This window comes from Notamacropus eugenii, chromosome 1 (genome assembly GCF_028372415.1).
Source record: "Notamacropus eugenii isolate mMacEug1 chromosome 1, mMacEug1.pri_v2, whole genome shotgun sequence".
NCBI lineage: Eukaryota > Metazoa > Chordata > Mammalia > Diprotodontia > Macropodidae > Notamacropus > Notamacropus eugenii.
The window spans coordinates 541652355-541672041 of NC_092872.1; the positions used below are offsets into that span (position 1 = coordinate 541652355).

Below are 19687 nucleotides of genomic sequence, written 5' to 3' on the forward strand. Positions count from 1 at the left end.
TTAGTGCCATTTCTATTTCTTTATAAAGTGCAAAGGGGATTGTAATAACAGAATCTAAATGTTGTGACTCCATTGTCACTGATATAGAAAAGAGTTTATTATAGAAATCTTGATAGATATTTTCCATTCCTCATAAGCTAGTTGTTTGTCCTTAAATGCTCTTGATGATTTGGCTTGAGTCTTCTCAAGAAGTTTTCCATAAACCTGATTTTTCCCTCAACTGATTCCCACTTTTTTGATATGATACTATGCCACAATATTCTACCACCATCCTCTATGTTATAAATGATGTTCTAAATCAATATGGTTTTTGCATCCTCCATTTCTCTGCTTAGTAAAGAGATCATGTTTGGGAACCAGGATTCATACAAATGGTGGTAGTATATATTGATATCTATTCTTTTATTCATTTTATATATTTAGGAATAAATCAGTTGCTTCATTTGTATGCCATAATAAATGAGTTGTTTCATTTGTAAGCCATATTATCTCACTCCCACAAGCATTTCCCTTTTATCTCTCTATTCAAGATCTATTCTCTTTTCCTATAGACATGCTTGAAAAAAACCAAAATGCTCATTTGAATCTACAATTCACTCATATTATCATCCTCCAACCTTTCAGGGAGAAGAAGCTTCTTCCTAGAAGCTTTCTATACCTGTTGCCTCCCGACTTTATCCTGGGTCCCTTTCTCTTCTCATTTCATTCTCTCCTTTCACTCACTTCTCAACCTCTCGCAATCTGGCTTCAACTGAAACTGCTTTCTACAAAGTTACCAATGATATCTTAATTGACAAATCTGACGACCTGTTCTCAAACCTCTGCTTTTTTCTCTGCAGCATCTGACACCATTGGCCACTTTTCCCTCCTGAATACTCCCTCTTCTCTGGGCTTTTGTGACATTCCTTTCTCTCAGTTCTCTGTCCACCTGTCTGGCTACCTCTTCTCAGTGTTCTTTGTTGAAACATTATCTATACCCTACTCCCTAATTGTGGTTGCACTCCAAAGGCAACCTCTTCTCCTTTTACCAAATCCACAGATTCAATGATCATCTCTTCACCATTAACTCCCAGATTTATATACCCAGGCCTAGTCTCTCTCCTGAGCTCCAGTCCTACATCATCAACTGCCTGTTAGACATTTTGAACTGATGTCTGCTAGGAACCTAAAACTCAACATAACCTCAACAAAACTCATTATTTTTCTCCCCATATTCATCCTTCTTCCTAAATTCTGTCAGTCACGTAGACACATCTGCTTTTCTTGATTATTCTCCTTTACTCTGCATATCTAATCAGCTGCCAAATTTTGTGATTGTATTTACCCATCTCTCACATCTATCCCTTTCTTTCAACTCACAGCAATCACTCTCATTCAGGCTTGCACCACCTTTTACTTGGATTATTGCAAGAGTCTCCTAATTGGTCCCCCTGCATCCAATCTCTCTCCTCTCCAATAGTCCACACAGAGAAGAAAGCATGTTAAAGCATGTCTAACCATGTCACTTCCTTTTTCAATAAATTGTAGTGGTTTTCTCTTACCTCTAGGATCAAATATAAGCTTGCATTTAAAGCCTTTCACAACCTAACTTCAACCTACTCTTATTTTTGATATATTTCTCCCCTTAATATACTCTTGTGATTCAGCCAAATTGGCTTTCTTGCCATTTCTCATACACATTTCATATCCTGCCCCCACCTGGAATATACTCTTCTCCCTTCAGCATTTTAGAATCCCTAGTTTACTTCAAAGCTCAACTCATCCTACTTCCTAGAGGAGTCCTTTCCTGATCTCCCCAGCTGCTAGTGTTTTTTCCTTAAAAATTAACTTGTATTTATGTTGTATATATTTACATGTATACATGTTGTCTGCAACAAATAAGAAGTGGGACTTTGCATTTTTTACAATTACAAAACTGCAAACATGCCATTTACTACAGAATATCACTTGTGAAAGCATCTGTTCTCTTCTACCTTCAATGTATTTTATATTCTTATGAATATTTTGTACAACTTCAATAACTTTTTATAGAATTAAATTCTATATACTTCACTATTATAAAGCTTATTAACTGTCTTTCAGGTAAAATGTCAGTATTAGGGAACTGTTTTCTTCTCTAGTAGTATTCAAGCTGTGTCCTCTGTTACAAATTTTGTAGAGATAGGAAAATGGGTGTATGGGTCAAGAGATAATAGTCCTTAAGTAGCTTTATTTTTGACAGTGATGAAGTTCAATATTTTCCCCAAAATTTGCTGTCTTTCACTCATATATACTTTGAGATTCAATTTCTGCAAAACTGTGTTCTCTTGAATAGACTTGGTCTAATTCAGTTGCTTTCATCATCTTGGTTTCTTTAGTGCTACTTCCACTTTCTCCAGCACCACAACCTGGGCTTTATGATGAATCCAAAATGGTGGCTCCAGGTTTTGCATTTTGGATTCATTATTGACTCTTCATTCTCCCCAACCCTCCATATCCAATCAACTGCCACCTCTCAAGTACTCTATCTACATGGCATCCCTTGTGTTCAATACCTTCTCTACTTTTGTTTATACCATTGCAAGTTTCCTAACTAGATTCTCCACTAATATTAGGGACCAGTCTAACCATGTCATTTACCTGTTCAAAACTGGTGGCTCCCAATTTCTCCTGTGGTAGAACAGAAACTCCATAGGCTGATCTTTAAAGCCCTACAGTTGTGCTCCAGCCTACTAGAAATATTTCAAATTACTAAGTTCCAGCAAAACTCACCTACTTGTTATTTCACTAACTTGATGTTACATCTTGCATACATGCCTTTGCAAAAGCTAGTATGTGTACCTGGAAATGTGTGCTTTCCTCACCTCTATGTCTTAGAATCCTTAACAGCTCAGTTTATGTACCATATATATCTGACACATAGTAAGTACTTAATAAATACTTATTGACTGAGTGACATCCTACAGGAAAGCCATTCCTGATTTCCTTGTTAGTATTCTCTCCCTCCTTAAATTCTATTTATTTGCTTAAATGTTGTATTACCTTAGTAAAATGTAAGCCCTTTAAAATGAAAGACTATTTTTCATTTTGTATTTATATCCCAAAGTCAAACACAATACCTTGTATATGGTCATTACTTAATAATTGTTTATTTTTCAATTAGGAATATTGAAAACCCTGATATGTAGAAGTCTCAGGTATTTTTTCCACTAACCTGTAAGTACACTCAAACATTTGAAATTTTGAAGGGGACTTTCACTTCAATTTCATCAGGGTTTTATTAACTCCATAAGGAACTCTCTCTACAGATGCAGACTGCAACTCCTCTGACGTAAGGTCTTTAAGAGTGGCTAAGACCAAAATATTTCCCTCTCTGTGGCCAACCTGATTATGAACTATGAAATCAGCTATGCTGGTTTTCTGAATGCAGACAACACTTTTAAGACCTTTGGAAATCACGAACGGTATCTTTAGTAAAGTCTATTTTCGCTTTAAAACTTAAGATTTTCTTTGACAGGTTTTCAATAGTATTATTACCCTGTTAATCAGACGTATTAGGGGCACTTTTGTGGTTACAAAGTAAGGGAGATAGAGTTAGACTTTTCTGGTCAAATGTTTTTCCTGGAAGAGTGAAGAAGGGAGATTAAAGAGGATGTGACAAAAAGATCGCTGTATGAGGAATTAAACTTCAAGTAGTTAAAGAGAAAAAAAAAGAACATACAATATGTACAGAAGCTGTCCTTGAAGAATAAGAAATAAATGGTAGTAGAGAGACAGTGTGCAACCTGTTGTCTCTGATATTCAAATTGAGGTATATACTCTTCAAGGTGTAGCAGTATCAATTTAAGTGACATTACTAACTTTTGACCAAGCACTGAAATTCTCATTCGTGCAGGTGAAATTTTATTAATTCCACAAGGAACAATTTCAGATAATACAAACAACTGGAACATGGGTCTGTTGTAATTAAACTAGTCTTCTAAATATGACAATGGAAATGGCTTGGAAAGCCACTGATGGAAAAATATAAAAGCTAGAAGTTTATTTATAGGTATGCTACAGTCTTGATTTTTGGTCCACAAGTTGAAAATACCAGAAGAGGATGAAATACATTAAAGTAAATGTGAATGCAAAAAGCATGGCATTAAATATATAATGAAATCACAATACTTTAATTACTGAGTTCACAATTTCATGTTTAATATATTTCATGCTGCCATATTGGAGGGATAATTTACCACACATGTAATATTCAATTATATGTACAGAGATTATCAGAAAAAAGATACATATAAATATCTGTAAGTCTGTAAAAGGCTTAATGCTATTTTGTGGATATGATGATGAAAGTATTAAGCAGAGTGAAATGATGAAATTAAGGAAATACAAATTAAGTTTACAATATTGACAGCTAAGAATTTAGTAAGTAGTAGAAACTTCACTGTTTAAAATATTAAAAACAATTGGATAAGATATAGTAACAGAAAGTACACAGTAAGAAATAAATAAGGAAATGATATTTTCCTTCTTTCATCTATATATTATTTGATTAAATATGATATTACTTACTACACAGAACTATATATGATTTTCAATTAATTGCTTCTCTCTTTGAAAAATGAACCAGAGTTGATGTACCTCTAAACATAGCCAAATAGGCTAAAGTTGTTATGACAGTGGCTCAAAAGAGTGTGGGGAAAATAACAGGGATGCCATCGGTGGCACAACTTAGTCCACCACCATCTTAGGATGAAAGAATGAAGCAATAAGTCTGAGGTGAGTGGGAATAGAAGAGAACAGTCAAGACAGAAATAAACACAAAGAAACTACCTAGTTACTAGTAGAGGAAAAGCAAGTTTACAAGAAGAGTACCTTTTGGTATGAGAATGAAGACAAGCAAAACATAGTAGGGAGTGAATGAAAGATAATAAATAGGTGAAAATGCATGGGTAGTTTCATGGGCAATTTTAGTGAATGAATACATGAATGGAGTTGATGGCGAATGAGAGAGGAATTGCAAGGAAATGAATAGAAAAAAAGAGGCAGCAGGCATAAGATATAGGATAGTCAAGAAAAGAATAATTTTATTTATGAGATAGTTTCTATCTCATAAAGAAATTGGAGTTAGCTTTTTTTTGCATAATTTTCCGTACAGTAAAGGACAATTTGGAGATTCCATCTGCTAGTTACTATGACATAAATAAAGACTCATTGACATTTTTATTGTAAAGGTAATGATCCCACTAAAGAAGAGATGGGGCCAGATACAACATCACAGGCAAACCTCAGAGCTGTAGCTGGAAGAATTTTCTAAGGTCAAATTTTTTTACCATAAAAAAGGAGATCACACCATATGTGATACATTTTCATGCACCTTTACATGAGTTTTATTCTTTAAATTATTTTTAATAACCAATATATGGTCAAGAATAATTTAGTTATTTAAATCAGAAAGTAAAGAAAGACCTGTCAGAAAGGTTAAGGACATTTCATTGTGTAGTATATTCTGAGAAAATATTATATCTATTTTACTTTTATACATAGCAGAAAATAAATTAGGTTCAAGTCTTTGTGTATCATTTTGATTTCTCATTTCAGCAACTAAATTCTTTTATGACAAATGTTATTTTAACTTTTCATCACTATATCAACAAGTTGATGCATGATCTATGAGTTGCTTTTCAAAGGATAGAATTTAAATTCATAAAACTAAGTGTTGTACAGAAATTAAAAGCAAAAGAAACATTATTTTACAAAAAGGAAATTAATTCACATACATGATAAAAACAGAGTTGCTAAAATCAACAGGAACATGTAGAATTATTTCACTTAACCTATTTCATAATACTGATACCAATATAAATATCAAATAAACATAAAGACTGGAATGATGCAGAATTAATGACTAATTTGGTGTTTGTTGCCAATGTAAATGAAAAAGGAATGGAGTAGTAAATTTAAAAAAAGCTTGTTTTGAGTTTAATTGTTGGGGCGGAATGTATGGTAGGTGCTGGTTGCCTGGCAGCTGCTTTTGCTTTGCTAGCCTGGCTTGCTCGAACTGCAGTTTCCAATCGTGTTTTCAACTCAGGAGCAGCTCCCATTACAGTCTTGAAAGCATGTGGATAGAGAGGTCCAATGTGCATTAGATTCTGGAGTGCAAACTCATGAAGATCTTTGGATACTGTAAGTGCTGAATCAAAAGCATTTTCATCTAGCAAATATGAAATCAAGGTTGGAACTAAAAGGGCAAGTAACTGGACTCCTGAAAAACAAAGCATTAAATGATAAATTACCAAAATATGACAATTTGACCAAATTTTGAGTTTTCATACTGATTTTTTAAATAGTTTTTATAGATTACTAAAACAAAGAACAGGTAAATGAAGTAACAGGTAATGTAAATTATAAACAAATTCAGGCAACTAGATAAGATCGAACTTATACCTCAGTTTTTTACTTCTTAGAAACTTTTATCAAATACTGATTAAATGTCACTACCATACTTGTGAAAGATCAGATCTGTTGAACTACAGAGTTCAAAAATATACAAATAAAGACCATAGTAGTGGTTTCTTTAAAATACATTTATTACTTGGTACAAAAGTTTTATTAATAAAAATAAAGCACTTAATCCACATTAAGACAATTGTTTTTATATTTATATTTTTATATTTCTTGGATTCTGAGTAAGAAAAATTCATGAAACATCATTAATTTCTAAAGATGTCCTTTATAAGAAAGGCAGTAGTTTAGAATGGTCAACTGGTTAGGTATTTCATGATACAGCACTATGAATCATATGTAAAAATCCCAACTATAACAACAAAATAAGAAGTTATTTTGTGACCCTGGGCAAATCACTTAACCCTTTTGACTCAGTTCCTCATCTGTAAAATGAGCTGGAGAAGGAAATGGCAAATCACTCTTTGGTTTTTTTTGCAAAGAAAAACCAAATGGAGACAAGACTGAAATGACTAAACAACAAGGTGCTTTCTCTTTACTCTTTTTTAAAAAAAACTCCTTTCATGCACTCCACTCCCTTTTCTTTTCTCCCAAATTCACAGTAAAAGAAAAAAAGATTTCAAAACTAAAACACTATATATAACTTGAATCGATTTGTTTCTTTTCTTAATGACATGTTAAATATTATTTATCTTAAAAGAATTTCATGGCATAATTGGAACTTTACTTTCTCCATATCCATATAAGTACAGAAAAATAAAAATAAATAAAATAAAAATTTTGTGAAAGCAGAAAATTGCCTTTTCTTTTACTGATCACCAAACAATAACCATATACAAAGTGCAGAGTTGGTATTTATTATTGATGATAAATTTTTTTTTCAGCTTTAATTTCTTCTTTTGGGACTACTGGGGGTTGGATTAAGGTGAGAATTTCCTATTGGTTACTAATAATAGAGAAGGCAATCAAAAAGTTTAACCTGATCAATCACAAGGCCACTACTTACATTTTCAGTGGAAAGGGCTTGGATCACCATGCTTTTACCCCAAATGAATTCACCACTAAGTTCATATACCACATGCTACCAATTTCTTCCCCTGTCTTCTAAAACTATGTTTCAGAAAAGTTGATCTGGAAGTGTAGAATCAACCTGAATGTAAAGAGCTTGGAATTACAGGGAAAACTTGGAGGGCAGTGTAATAATACAGCAGTGAGATGATGAAGGCCTGGCCTAAAGTACTCTCAGGAACAGAATGAAAGGGTGACTCCCACACAATTATCAAAGGAAAAGACATTAGCTATAACAGGACTTGATAAATAAGCGACTGGCTAGATAGAATGTACAAGAAGAGTCAAAAATAATTCAAAGATTTCTAGTCTGGGAACTGGATTTTATAAGGTGAGAAAATGTGTGCTTCCAGTATATAAAAATGATTGCGATTAGATGCAAGAAAATATTTGACATTTTAATTTGTAAGGTGAAAAGTGCACGGCTAAAATGAAAAACAAGGGCTGAAAATTTGCTCTCTTAAAATACAAGTACACGTTGGTACTATTACATCAATAAAATATAGTTTATAGTAATTTCACAACTATAATATATACTTTCTCAAATGTTATAACTTTTTATGTTACTAACTTGCACTTGTGAATAAAATTTACCCATTAAGTCGGCACACCATATTGCCAATCTTTTTGCTTTAATTAAGAAAAAGCAAAAAGGTACTAATTAAAGGTACTACAATGAACCTATCTAGTCAGTTTTGATGAAAAATTCCAGTTAGAAATATTTACTGAACAGCTACATGGTGAATATGATAGTGGCATTATAATATTTAAACTTACAAACTGGTAAATTGGTATTGTCAGTCAAAGTTAGAAGTATAATTCCTGTGGCACCTTTTTGTCTTTTATTAACTAAATTTCACTTGGAAAGAAATAACTGATTTCTAAGCAAGAAGAAAATAGATACACAGAGAAACCACTGAACTATTAGAATTTAGGTAATAGAGGATGAAAACCAAAATGAATTTAGTTAATAGAGGATAAGAAGAACATCAGGGGTGCTAAAACTCAGCATGAACTGAGACTGTTGAGGAAAGCTTTGGACAACAAAGAGATTTTCCTTTTTGCTATAATGGTAGGAAAGGAGAGAATCAAAGCAGGGGAGGATTGATGACTTGGGAGAGTAGGCGGGATGATGACAGCAATAGCAGACAGAAGGCAGGGTTGCTCAACTCTTCTTCTTGCTTTCCCCTCTGACATTTGGACAGGAAAAAGCGGAACAAAAATGGCAAATAGGGATATGAAATTGCCTGATAAAAAGTAGAGAGATGGTAAGAGAATACTCAGTTGAGTTCACATCAACAGACCTGAAAAAACCAGTGGATACAATCTGCTAAACAGTGATTTCTAAAAGTTCACAAAGAGAAAGTGTTATAAAAGTGAAGAAGGAAAAATAATCCTATTTTAAACAGAGAAGAAAAGATGGGAAATAGAAACTACAGGTCAGACACGATTTCAATTTCAAGTAAAATTATTCTATTTACTTTTAAACCTCTAGGAATCTAGGTGGTGAAGTGGATAGAGCACAGGAGTCAAGAATAACTAAGTTGAATCCTACATCAGATACTTATTTTCCCCCAGAAATTTCCTATCAATCTTTTCTTCAAAATATCTCCTGAATTTGTCTCTTCCTTTCCATTTCCACCACTATTTAGTCTGGATCCTTATTAACTTAAAATCTGAAGTACAAAAAGAGTCCTCTTTTGAATCCATAATAACAATAATAATGCTATTTGACACTTTTTTCAAAGTGCTTTATCTTTGTACAACTTAACATGTTATAATAATTGTGTTATTATTATCACTATTAGATCATTTTATCCTCACAATAGTCTCAAGATGCAAAGTATGATCTCCATTTTATAGAAGAGAAAGTGGAAGCCCTTGTGGCTATGTATTAGTAAAACTAGCACACCATGCTTCCTATCCAAAAAACACTCAGGAATTCTAATTATCTTAATTATCTGTCTCATTTCATTTACATATATTCAAAAAAGAGAGCTTCAATGTTATATGGTAACAGAAAAATACAGAAATAAGTTCAGGAATCATAATCAAAGGATCATTGAATATTAAAGATAGAGGAATATTTGTAGACATGTAGTCCAACTCCCTTATTTTAGAGAGAAAGGAATTGAGGGGGTAATGATTTCCCCAGTGTTACACCTTAACAAAGTTAAACCTCAAACCCAAGGCTTCAGACTCCAACTTCAGTTTTCTATCCACTATATCACCGTATCTCCCCCAAAGTTTTGAACTGCTTGTTTGTACACTCTGATTAAGTAGATGTATAGTTGTTTTTCAGTGATTAAAATTGCAAAGTTAATTTTTGATGCTTTTTTAATGCAAACTTTTGATGCTTTTTTAGTAATTTGATTCAATTCTAATATTCATTTGATTATATTTGCCAGTCAAGTTACAAAGTTCTATCATGTTTTAAAACTCTAATGAAACACCTTAATTTCTCCTACTACCTAATCAGTATAGCCTCTCACCTTGTCTATCATCTATACCTCTAAAAGCAGTGCTCAGTTACCATTCAACATGGATCTACTTTTAATTTCCTACTCAAAACCACACATAAGTCAACAATAGTTTTCATACTAGCTCTTACCTATCAAGAAGTATTCTGGAAATTTTAATATCCCAATTTCCTATGTCTTATTAAAAAGAAACATTCTCTTTTAGACTTGAAAAGCTGTTCAGTTTGTTATAAACAAGAAAACAAAATACTTACTGTTCTGCTCTTCACCAAGGGCAACCAATGTTTCAAGAACTTTGATGCCTTCTTGAACAGCTAAAAGCTCTGTACTACTAGTTGGCCGACTCCTTTCAACAGCTTTTAGTTTTTCAACCATTATTGGAGCTAATGAATGGATGTAGGGAGTTGAAAGGGCACGGTTGGAATGCTGGAAGACTGAAAGAAGAAGCTGGTAGCATTTAGCTTGAACCTATAGAAAATAAACATAATTTATCAGTTAAGACGAGTGTCAGTTCCTATGTTTATAACATAAACTGGACCTTTTATGAATGCTAAAAAGAAATGGAGTAACACTGCAGAGTGAAAACAAAAACTTAAGATAAAATATCATTTTGAAATACACACACACACAAAATCTGGATCTGTCTGTTAATCTATTAATCTGTCTGTTAAACTATTAATCTAACTGAATACACATACATATGAAATTCTAGAGATTTTTCTATTTTCAAATGAAAGGATAAAGAGGTCATAGGATCAATTGGGTAAATTACTTAAAGTTCAATAAGAAAAAGAAATTTAAAAAGTTTAAATGAATCAAAGTACAATATCCTGAAAGATTTGATCTGAAAAACATGAAACTGAAAAAAAAAACTATTTGAAAAATAGTTATATACTGAGATGCTGTTCTGCTTTTTGTTTTTTTCATTTTTTATTTTATTTATTTATTTTAAGTTTTCAGCATTCATTTCCACAAAATTATCTGTTCCAAATTTTCTCCCCATCTCTCCCCTCCCTCCACCCCAAAATGCCTTGCATTCTGATTGCCCCTTCCACCAATGAGCCCTCCCTTCTAACATCCCTCCCTTTCCTTATCCCCAGCTTCTCTCTTGTCCTGTAAGGCAAGATAAATTTCTATACCCCATTGCCTGTATTTCTTATTTCCCAATTGTACGCAAAAACAATTCTCAACATCTGTTCCTAAAACTTTGAGTTCCAACTTCTCTCCCTTCCTCCCTCCCCACCCATCCCCACTGAGAAGGCAAGCAATTCAATATAGGATATACATGTGCAATTCTTCAAATGACTTCCATTAATATTCATGTTGAGTGAGACTAACTATATTTCCCTCCATCCTATCCTGTCCCCCCATTTTTTCTATTCTCTTTTGACCTTGTCCCTCCCAAGAGTATTTACTTTTAACTGCTCCCTCCTCCCATTTGCCCTCCCTTCCATCATCCCCTCCACCCTGCTTATCTGCTTCTCTCCTAATTTCCTGTAGTGTAACATAGATTTTCATACCAAATTGAGTGTGCATGTTATTCCTTCCTTGACCCACATGTGATGAGAGTAAGCTTCACTTTTTCCTTCTCACCTCCCTTCCACTGGAAAAGCTTTTTCTTGCCTCTTCTATGAGAGATAATTTGCCCCATTCCATTTCTTCCTTTCTCCTTCCAATATATTCCGCTCTCATTAATTTTATTTTTTAGATACAATCCCTTCCTATTCAAGTCACTCTGTGCTCGCGCTCTCTCTCTCTCTCTCTATATATATATATATATATGTGTGTGTGTGTGTGTGTGTGTGTGTGTGTGTGTGTGTGTGTGTGTGTGTGTATAATCCCCCAACTACCCGGATACTGAGAAAAGTAGGAATTTAAACAGTTCAGCATTAGTAAGTCCCTCGTGATTTCTCTTTCCTGTTTACCTTTTCATGCTTCTCTTGATTCTTGTGTTTGAAAGTCAAATTCTCTTTTCAGTGCTGGTCTTTTCATCAAGAATGCTTGAAAGTCCTCTATTTCATTGAATGATCATATTTTTTCCCTGAACTATTATATTCAGTTTTGCTGGGTAGGTGATTTCTGGTTTTAATCCTAGTTCCTTTGACTTCTGGAATATCATATTCCAAGCCCTTCAATCTCTTAATGTAGAAGCTGCCAGATCCTGTGTTATCCTGATTGCATTTCCACAATACTCAAACTGTTCTTTCTAGCTGCTTGCAGTATTTTCTCCTTGACCTGGGAACTCTGGAATTTGGCTACAATATTTCTAGGAGTTTCTCTTTTCAGATCTCTTTCAGGAGGTGATCAGTGAATTTATTTTGTCCTCTGATTCTAGAATATCAGGGCAGTTTTCCTTGATAATTTCATGAAAGATGATGTCTAGGTTCTTTTTTTGATCATGGCTTTCAGGTATCTCTCGGATCTATTTTCCAGGTCAGTTGTTTTTCCAATGAGATATTTCACATTATCTTCTATTTTTTCATTCTTTTGGTTTTGTTTTGTAATTTCTTGGTTTCTCATAAAGTCATTAGCTTCCATCTGCTTCATTCTAATTTTTAAAGAACTATTTTCTTCAGTGACCTTTTGAACCTCCTTTTCCATTTGGCTAATTCTGCTCTTTAAAACATTCTTCTCCTCATTGGCTTTTTGTACCTCTTTTACCAATTGAGGTAGCCTATTTTCAAAGGTGTTATTTTCTTCAGCACTTTTTTGGGTCTCCTTCAGCAAGCTGCTAACTCATTTTTCATGATTTTCTTGCATTGCTCTCATTTTTCTTCCCAATTTTTCTTCCACCTCTCTTGATTTTCAAAATCCTTTTTGAGCTCTTCCATGGCCTGGGACCATTGCATATTTATTTTGGAGGTTTTAGATTCAGAAACCTTGACTTTTATGTCTTCCCCGATGGTAAACATTGTTATTCCTCATCTGAAAGGATGGGAGAGAATACCTGTTCACCAAGAAAGTAACCTTCTGTAGTCTTATTTTTTTCCTCTTTTTGGGCATTTTCCCAACTAATTACTTGACTTTTGGGTCCTTTGTCAAGTTAGGTTATACTCTGGGGACCTATCAGTTCTCAATTCCTCCTAGGTGGCACAATCAAGGGAGAGGAGTTTACTCCTCAGTGGCCTCCAGCTCCGCCAAGCTTCCAGGCCAAGTTTCCAGGCCAAGCCCCCAGGCCAAGCCCCAGAACCCTGCTCAGGGTTGAGATTCAGATCAGCTGCTGAATTCCTCCAGGAGCTTTAGGCAGGGGTGGGGCCACCACTCAGGGCTGAAGTTCAGATCAGCTGCTCAGTTCTCCCAGGGACTTTAAGCTGAGCACTCCCAATAATGGACCCTGGCTGCTGCTGTCTCTGCTGCTGCCTGAGGTCAGGGTTAGGGGAGGACCCTGCTCCCTTCTCACTCTGGTTGAAAAAGCCCTCTCACTGACCTTTGGTGCCTGTGGGTTAAGGGATCTTTGAACCACCAATGTCTGCTGGTCCTGCTCCTCCCAGGGCACATGGCCAAGGCTGGACTGGGCTCTGCTCTGTGTCCAGTGTGACCTTTCCCATCAGACTTCCAGGTCACCCTGGGCTGGAAACCTCCTCTACTCCATTGTTTTGTGGCTTCTGCTGCTCTAGAATTTGTTGAGAGTCTTTCTTTACAGGTATTTTATGGGCTGTGGGGGAAGAACTAGAGTTTGTGTGTCTTTCCACTCCATCATCTTGGCTCCGTCCCCCTGCTGTTGTGTTTTTAAAAGACTACCAGAAGGTTCTTATTTTAATTTAAAAAATTTATCAAGCACTGATAATGTGACAATAATCCAAAAATGATAACAGTCCCAGGTAGAGATGAAAAGTACATAAACTACAATACAGTATAAAATATGATAGAGAAAAAATGAGATATCTAGAATAAGAGTGCTCTGATAAAATTTGAGAAGGAAGCAACCATTTTCCACTGGATCATTAGATAATAAGACTTTAAGAATTGCAAAGTACTTTGTATAATACACATACACACACCACACACACAAATACACATACAAGGAGGGAAGAGGGGAGGTAGAGAAAGAGAGAGATGGTGAGAGAGACAGAGAGACAGAGACAGAGAGAGAGAGAGAAAAAGAGAGAGAGAGACAGAGACAGAGAGAGAGAATAAACACCCCTATGAAATTGTTCCCATTTTTTCTGCTTCATTTTACAGATTAGGAAACTGGGATTGAGACAACTTAAGTGATTTTCTCAGAATCATACAACAAATAAGTGCTTGAGGATGGGTATGAACCCAGGTTTCCCTGACTTCAAGTCCAGCACTCTATCCATTATACCATTTTACTTCTGTAAGGCAAAGAAGATGTCAAAAATACCAAAGAAAATAAAGAAAAACAGTAAATGGAAAGAAACCTTCTCAATAAAACCACTCCCCCAAAACATGAAAAAATGATTAAGTGAAAAGGAGAAATCACAACAAGTTAAAAACAAAGTGTGACAATTATACCTCTAGATGAGAGAATGGGCATTTGAGGAAGGAATATTTAGAGAACAGATCAAATGAAAAAAAATATCTGAGGGTTTTTAGTGGAAAGCTAGCTCAATAAGAGTAAACAGTGTAATAAGGCAGCCAAACAAGCTAATGAAATTGAGGTGGTATTAATAGGTCCAGGTCTGGTCCAGGACCAGCCAAGCCTTGCTCTATTCTACCCTTGTCAGCTCACATCTTCAGCACTGTTTTCAGTTATATTATCTACATTTTAATGATATGAATGAACTGAATGGTATCCAGAGGAGGGCAATCAGGATATTATTATCTCAAATTTGACCTTTATATGAGAGTTAACTGAAGAACATTCTGTAGACCAGAAGTAGACTATCAAACTGAAGGTCTACAGAACTATTGTGCTGACCTCATTGTTGTATGCCTGTGAAACATGGACAGTGTACCAGTGCCATGCCAGGAAACTGAATCACTTTCATTTGAACTGTCTTAGGAGGAGTCTGAGGATCACCTGGCAGGAAAAGGTACCAGACACTGAAGTCCTTGCTTGAGCTGAACTGCCAAGCATTCAAACTATGCTTCAGAGAGTGCAACTCTGATGGGCTGGCCATGTTGTCTGAATGTAAAATGTATGCCTGCCAAAAAGACTATTTTATGGAGAACTCACATGGGGCAGGCGATCACATGGTGGTCAGAAGAAGTGATACAAGGACACTCTCAAGGTCTCTCTAAAGAACTTTGGATTTGACTGTGTGACATGGAAGACACTGGCACAGGACCGCTCAGCATGGCATGCCCACATCAGGAAAAATGCTGTGCTCTATGAGCAAAGCAGAATTGACATAGCACAAAGTAAATGCAGGATGCGCAAATTTGGGATATCTTCCCCAAATATTCACACAGATTATCTGTGCCCAATCTGTGGTAGAGCATTCTGAGCTCGTATTGGTCTGATTAGCCACAGTCAGACACATGAAACTTCACTTTGTCATGGTGATGTCATTTTGGTCCTCTTCGAGAATGAAGGACAATAACCAAACCAACCAACCAACTGAAGGAACTGAAAATGGTAGCCTAAAGAAAAGGCTTAGGAGAAATCAACAGCAATCCAGAAGTGAAATGAGTTGTCATGTAAAGTGCTAGGCTCCTTTTTACTAGAGGTCTTCAAGAAAAGGTAGGATGACTTCTTAGAAATGCTGAACACAAGATTCTTTCTTAAACTCATAGAATCATAAATCTAAGAGCTAGAAAGGTACTAAAAAAAACTATTTCTCTAATCCAACCTCCTCATTTTACAAATGAGGAAACTGAGGCTCAAGGAAGTTAAAAAATTTGCCAGAGGTCACAGGGGGGATGTGAATCCAGGTCCTCTTACTCCAGAGCCAGTGTTCTTTCCTCTGGACCATACTGCCTCCTTTATAGTCATTCTGTCACATTAGAAAGAACAACTGGACAAGACCAAATAAGTACTCATAGAGCAAATATGGACTGTAGGCAACACAATTTTTAAAAAAAGCTAGCATTTATATTGGCAGCTAGGTGGTGCAATGAATAGAGTGCCAAGTCTGGAGTCTGGAACACCTGAGTTCAAAATCTCAGACAAATCTCAGACACTTACTAGCTGTTTGGTCCTGGGCAAGTCACTTGACCTTGTTTGCCACAGTTTCCTCATCTGTGAAATGAGCCGGAGAAGGAAATGGCAAACTACTCGAGTACCTTTGCCAAAAAAATCCCAAATGGTGTCACAAAGATTCTGACACAACTGAAATGACTGAGTAACAATATGCATTTATATCATGCTTGATGGTTTACAAAAGTTTTACAAATATTATCTGATTTGATCCTCACAACTATCTAGAGAGATAGGTACTATTATTATACCCATTTAATCATTGAGTAAACTAAGGCAAACAGAGGTTAAGGGACTAGCTCAGGGTCACACAACTAGCAAGTATCTAAAGCTTAAATTTGAACTAAGGTCTTCCTGACTCCAGGCTCAGCACTTTCCTCACTGCATCACCATACATAGCTGCTTTAAGATTTGCAAAGAACCTTTAATTCTGAACGCACACCAAAAAACAGCATTTTCCATATACAAAGTATATTACAAAAAGAGGGTTATATATGAAACTATGACACTACTTGCTTTTTCTTCAAGTATATAATACATGCCACATGTTATTGTCAGAACTGTCCTGCTTGTTTGTGCTTTTCCCTGAACTTCTTTCTGTTCTACTCTATGCATTTTTTTAAATGTTTCAATGGCCTGCCTTTTGTTTCCTTTTTGCTGGCCTCTCTAATGCTAGTCCTTTTCTCTCCCCATATTACTGCCCCCAAACAGAACACAGAAAAAATCCTTTGTAGTAAATAAACACAGGCAATACAACTCGACACAGTGGTCTCTTTTCACATTTGGACTCTATCACCTCTCGGTGAGAAGTTAGGTCACATGCTTCATCGTAGATCCCCTGATCATGTCTTTGCTGTGATCAGAGTTCACAAGTGTTTTAAAGTTATTTTATAACTTTCTATTTGGCACTTTATGGCACTCTATCCATTGCACCACCTAGCTGCTAATATAAATGCTACCTCTTTTTTAATTGTGTTGCCTACAAAGCATATTTGTTCTATGAGTACTTACTTGGCTTTGTCAGCTGTTCTTTCTAATGTGACAGAATGACTAGAAAGCAGGTGGTATGGTCCAAAGGAAAGAACACTGGCTCTGGAATCAGAGGACCTAGATTCAAATCCCCTCTCTAATCTATCCTGTCTTTGTGATCTTTGGCAAATATTTAATTTAAAGTTATTTAAAGTTACCATAGAATAAATTGTTTTTTTTATATTATTCGCTTCATTCTATATCAGTTCAGTGAAACTTTTTTTAAGGATGGGAGAGGGAGAGACATGGGCATATTTGCAGATACTATGAAAGCAGGCGGTAGGCAGGGAATGGTTGATATTAGTGAGGGAAATAGGAGTGATAGGGGGTAAAATCTGCTAGAGAAAACAAGTGAAAAGAGATCACTTATGCATATAGTGAGGCTTGCTTTACCTAGAAAGGCCAACTCTTCATGTGAAATGGGTAGACTAGAGAATGGCAGAAAATATCTGCGTATTGTGAGATGAGAAGTGGAAAAGAGAGAACTCTGCTAATGGTCTCAATTCTTTTCCCCCAGGAAAATATGAGGCAAGGTATTTAACTGACAGCATAGGAGGAAGGGGTACTGTGGGATTCTTAAGAAAGGATGAAAAGGTTTGGAAAAGCTGCTGCAGTGAATGGGATAAAGAATTGATTAGGAAGATGTAAAAAAGATTTTCTTGCCATTGAGATTACATAACAAATTTGTATTGGACCCAAACAACTTGGTTTCATGATGTTCCCCAGTTTTACTCAAGCACATGAGTAGGAATGAAGGCAATAGACAATGGAAGTAATCAAAGGGTGGAATTTGTGAAAGCAAAATATTCTAGAGAACAAAGGGGCAAAAAATTCTAGAGAACAATATAGAATTGAATTGGTTCACTAGGGAGTTAAGATGGCAAAGAGAAGATAATATATTCAGTGCAATAGAGATGATGGTATGGGAAAGAAGTAAAAGTTCAAGGGATTAGAGGTCATAATGAGGAAGAGCATGGTTTGGAGTTGCAAGGCAGAGGAACAGGTGAGGTGTTTATCCTGATAAACTTCCTTACAATTACTCACTTGTAGTTACCTTTTATATTTCCTTCTACTTCCATATTTGTATTTCAAAATTCCTATTCAGCTCTAGTCTTTTCATTAGGAATGCTTGGAAGAACTACATTTTATTGAAAATCCATTTTCCTCCTAGTAGGATTATATTTAGTTTTGCTAGGTAAGTTGTTCTTGATTATCTGCCTTTATCTTTTGCTTTCTGGAATATCTCATTTCATGTTCTCTGCTACTTGATAGTGGTAGATGCTAAATTTGATTACTTGGTATTTGAACTCTTTTGTTTCTGGCTGCCTACAATATTTGTCTTTAATCTGAAAGATCTGAATTTGGGCAACTGTATTCCTGAGAGTTTTCTTTCAGAGTTATCTTTCAAGAGGTGGTTGGTGGCTTATTTTTATTTTCATTTTGCCTTCTTGTTCTAACATGTCTGTGTAGTTTTCTTTCACAATTTCTTAATATATCATATTCAAACTTATTTTTTTTTTTGGTCAAGGCTTTCAGATAGTTCAGAGCCTTAATTTAACTCTTCTTAATCTGTTTTCTAATTAAGTTGTTTTTGATATATGTTACATTTCTTATATTTTCTACAATTTCAATTTTTTTTAACTTTATTTTAATATTTTTTTTGTCTTGTGGAATCACTACTTTGTCACTGGTTCTTGCAATTTTCAGGGAGTCTGTTACTTGGGTAAATTTTTGTTAACTCTTGTTAAAATTCTCTTTTGAAGTTCGTCCTCGAAAACTATCACTTTCTTTCCAATTCTTTCTTTTAGCACTATCATTTCATTTATAATACTATTTTTTACTGTTTAAAAAAATATTTTGCTTCATTTCTTCTAGGAATTCTAACTGATTTTGTGATCAAGCTGTAGTTTTCCCTGAATGCCTTTCTTAAATGTACCTTGGAATCATTCTTCTCTTCTGGGTTTGTTTCTTAGGCAAGTCTGGCATCATAAGAGCTTTTAAAATTTCATAATTTTTCCAGTCTTATTTCCTGGACTGGGATATTCTATGGTAGGCTCTGTATACTTCTGGTAGGAATACATTCATTTGGTATAGTCCTGGATCTTTTATCTGATATCCTGATGCAGAGGTCAAAGCAACAGATCTTTGGCCCTGTTCTCCTCCTATGGTCTGGCTCTGATATACCTTTTTCTAGTTTAAAGCAACAGCATAGAAGACATTTTATGACTTCACAATCCCCTCTCTTAGAGTTAGAGAGATAGCAGAGAATCCTCTCTCCGAGTTCAGCCCTGTTCTGCTTCCAGGGTATGGCTCCATTATTCCAGTCCACCTTTGCTCCACCAGTTCCGGCTCTTGTCACTTGCTCTTGGGTTGAATTTGTGATGGAAAGATATATTGTTGGAACAGTTGTTGGAAAAACTGGGCTATATCATTTATTATTACACCACACCATCTTGGTTGGGTCCATATCCAGTCAAGTTTAAATCTATTTCTTATTTTTACTTCTTTCTAAAATTTATATATTGTGGTATTCATACCAATTTACATTGCATTTGTAAGTTTGTAT

The 19687-nt window shown here is 35.3% G+C and overlaps 1 protein-coding gene across 2 annotated transcripts in view; it reads right to left on the bottom strand.

Moving 5' to 3' along the window:
- Nucleotides 1-5334: 5334 nt before the first annotated feature.
- The window catches only part of HEATR5B (HEAT repeat containing 5B), a 146150-nt gene continuing 131797 nt past the window's right edge, over nucleotides 5335-19687 (bottom strand). For both annotated transcript variants that reach the window (XM_072634159.1, XM_072634158.1), the window contains exons 36-37: nucleotides 10244-10457; nucleotides 5335-6241 (exon numbers count right to left, since the gene is read on the bottom strand). In XM_072634159.1, the coding sequence (XP_072490260.1) occupies nucleotides 5937-6241; nucleotides 10244-10457 (519 nt within the window). In that variant the 3' untranslated portion in view covers nucleotides 5335-5936. The remainder of the gene's footprint in view (nucleotides 6242-10243; nucleotides 10458-19687) is intronic.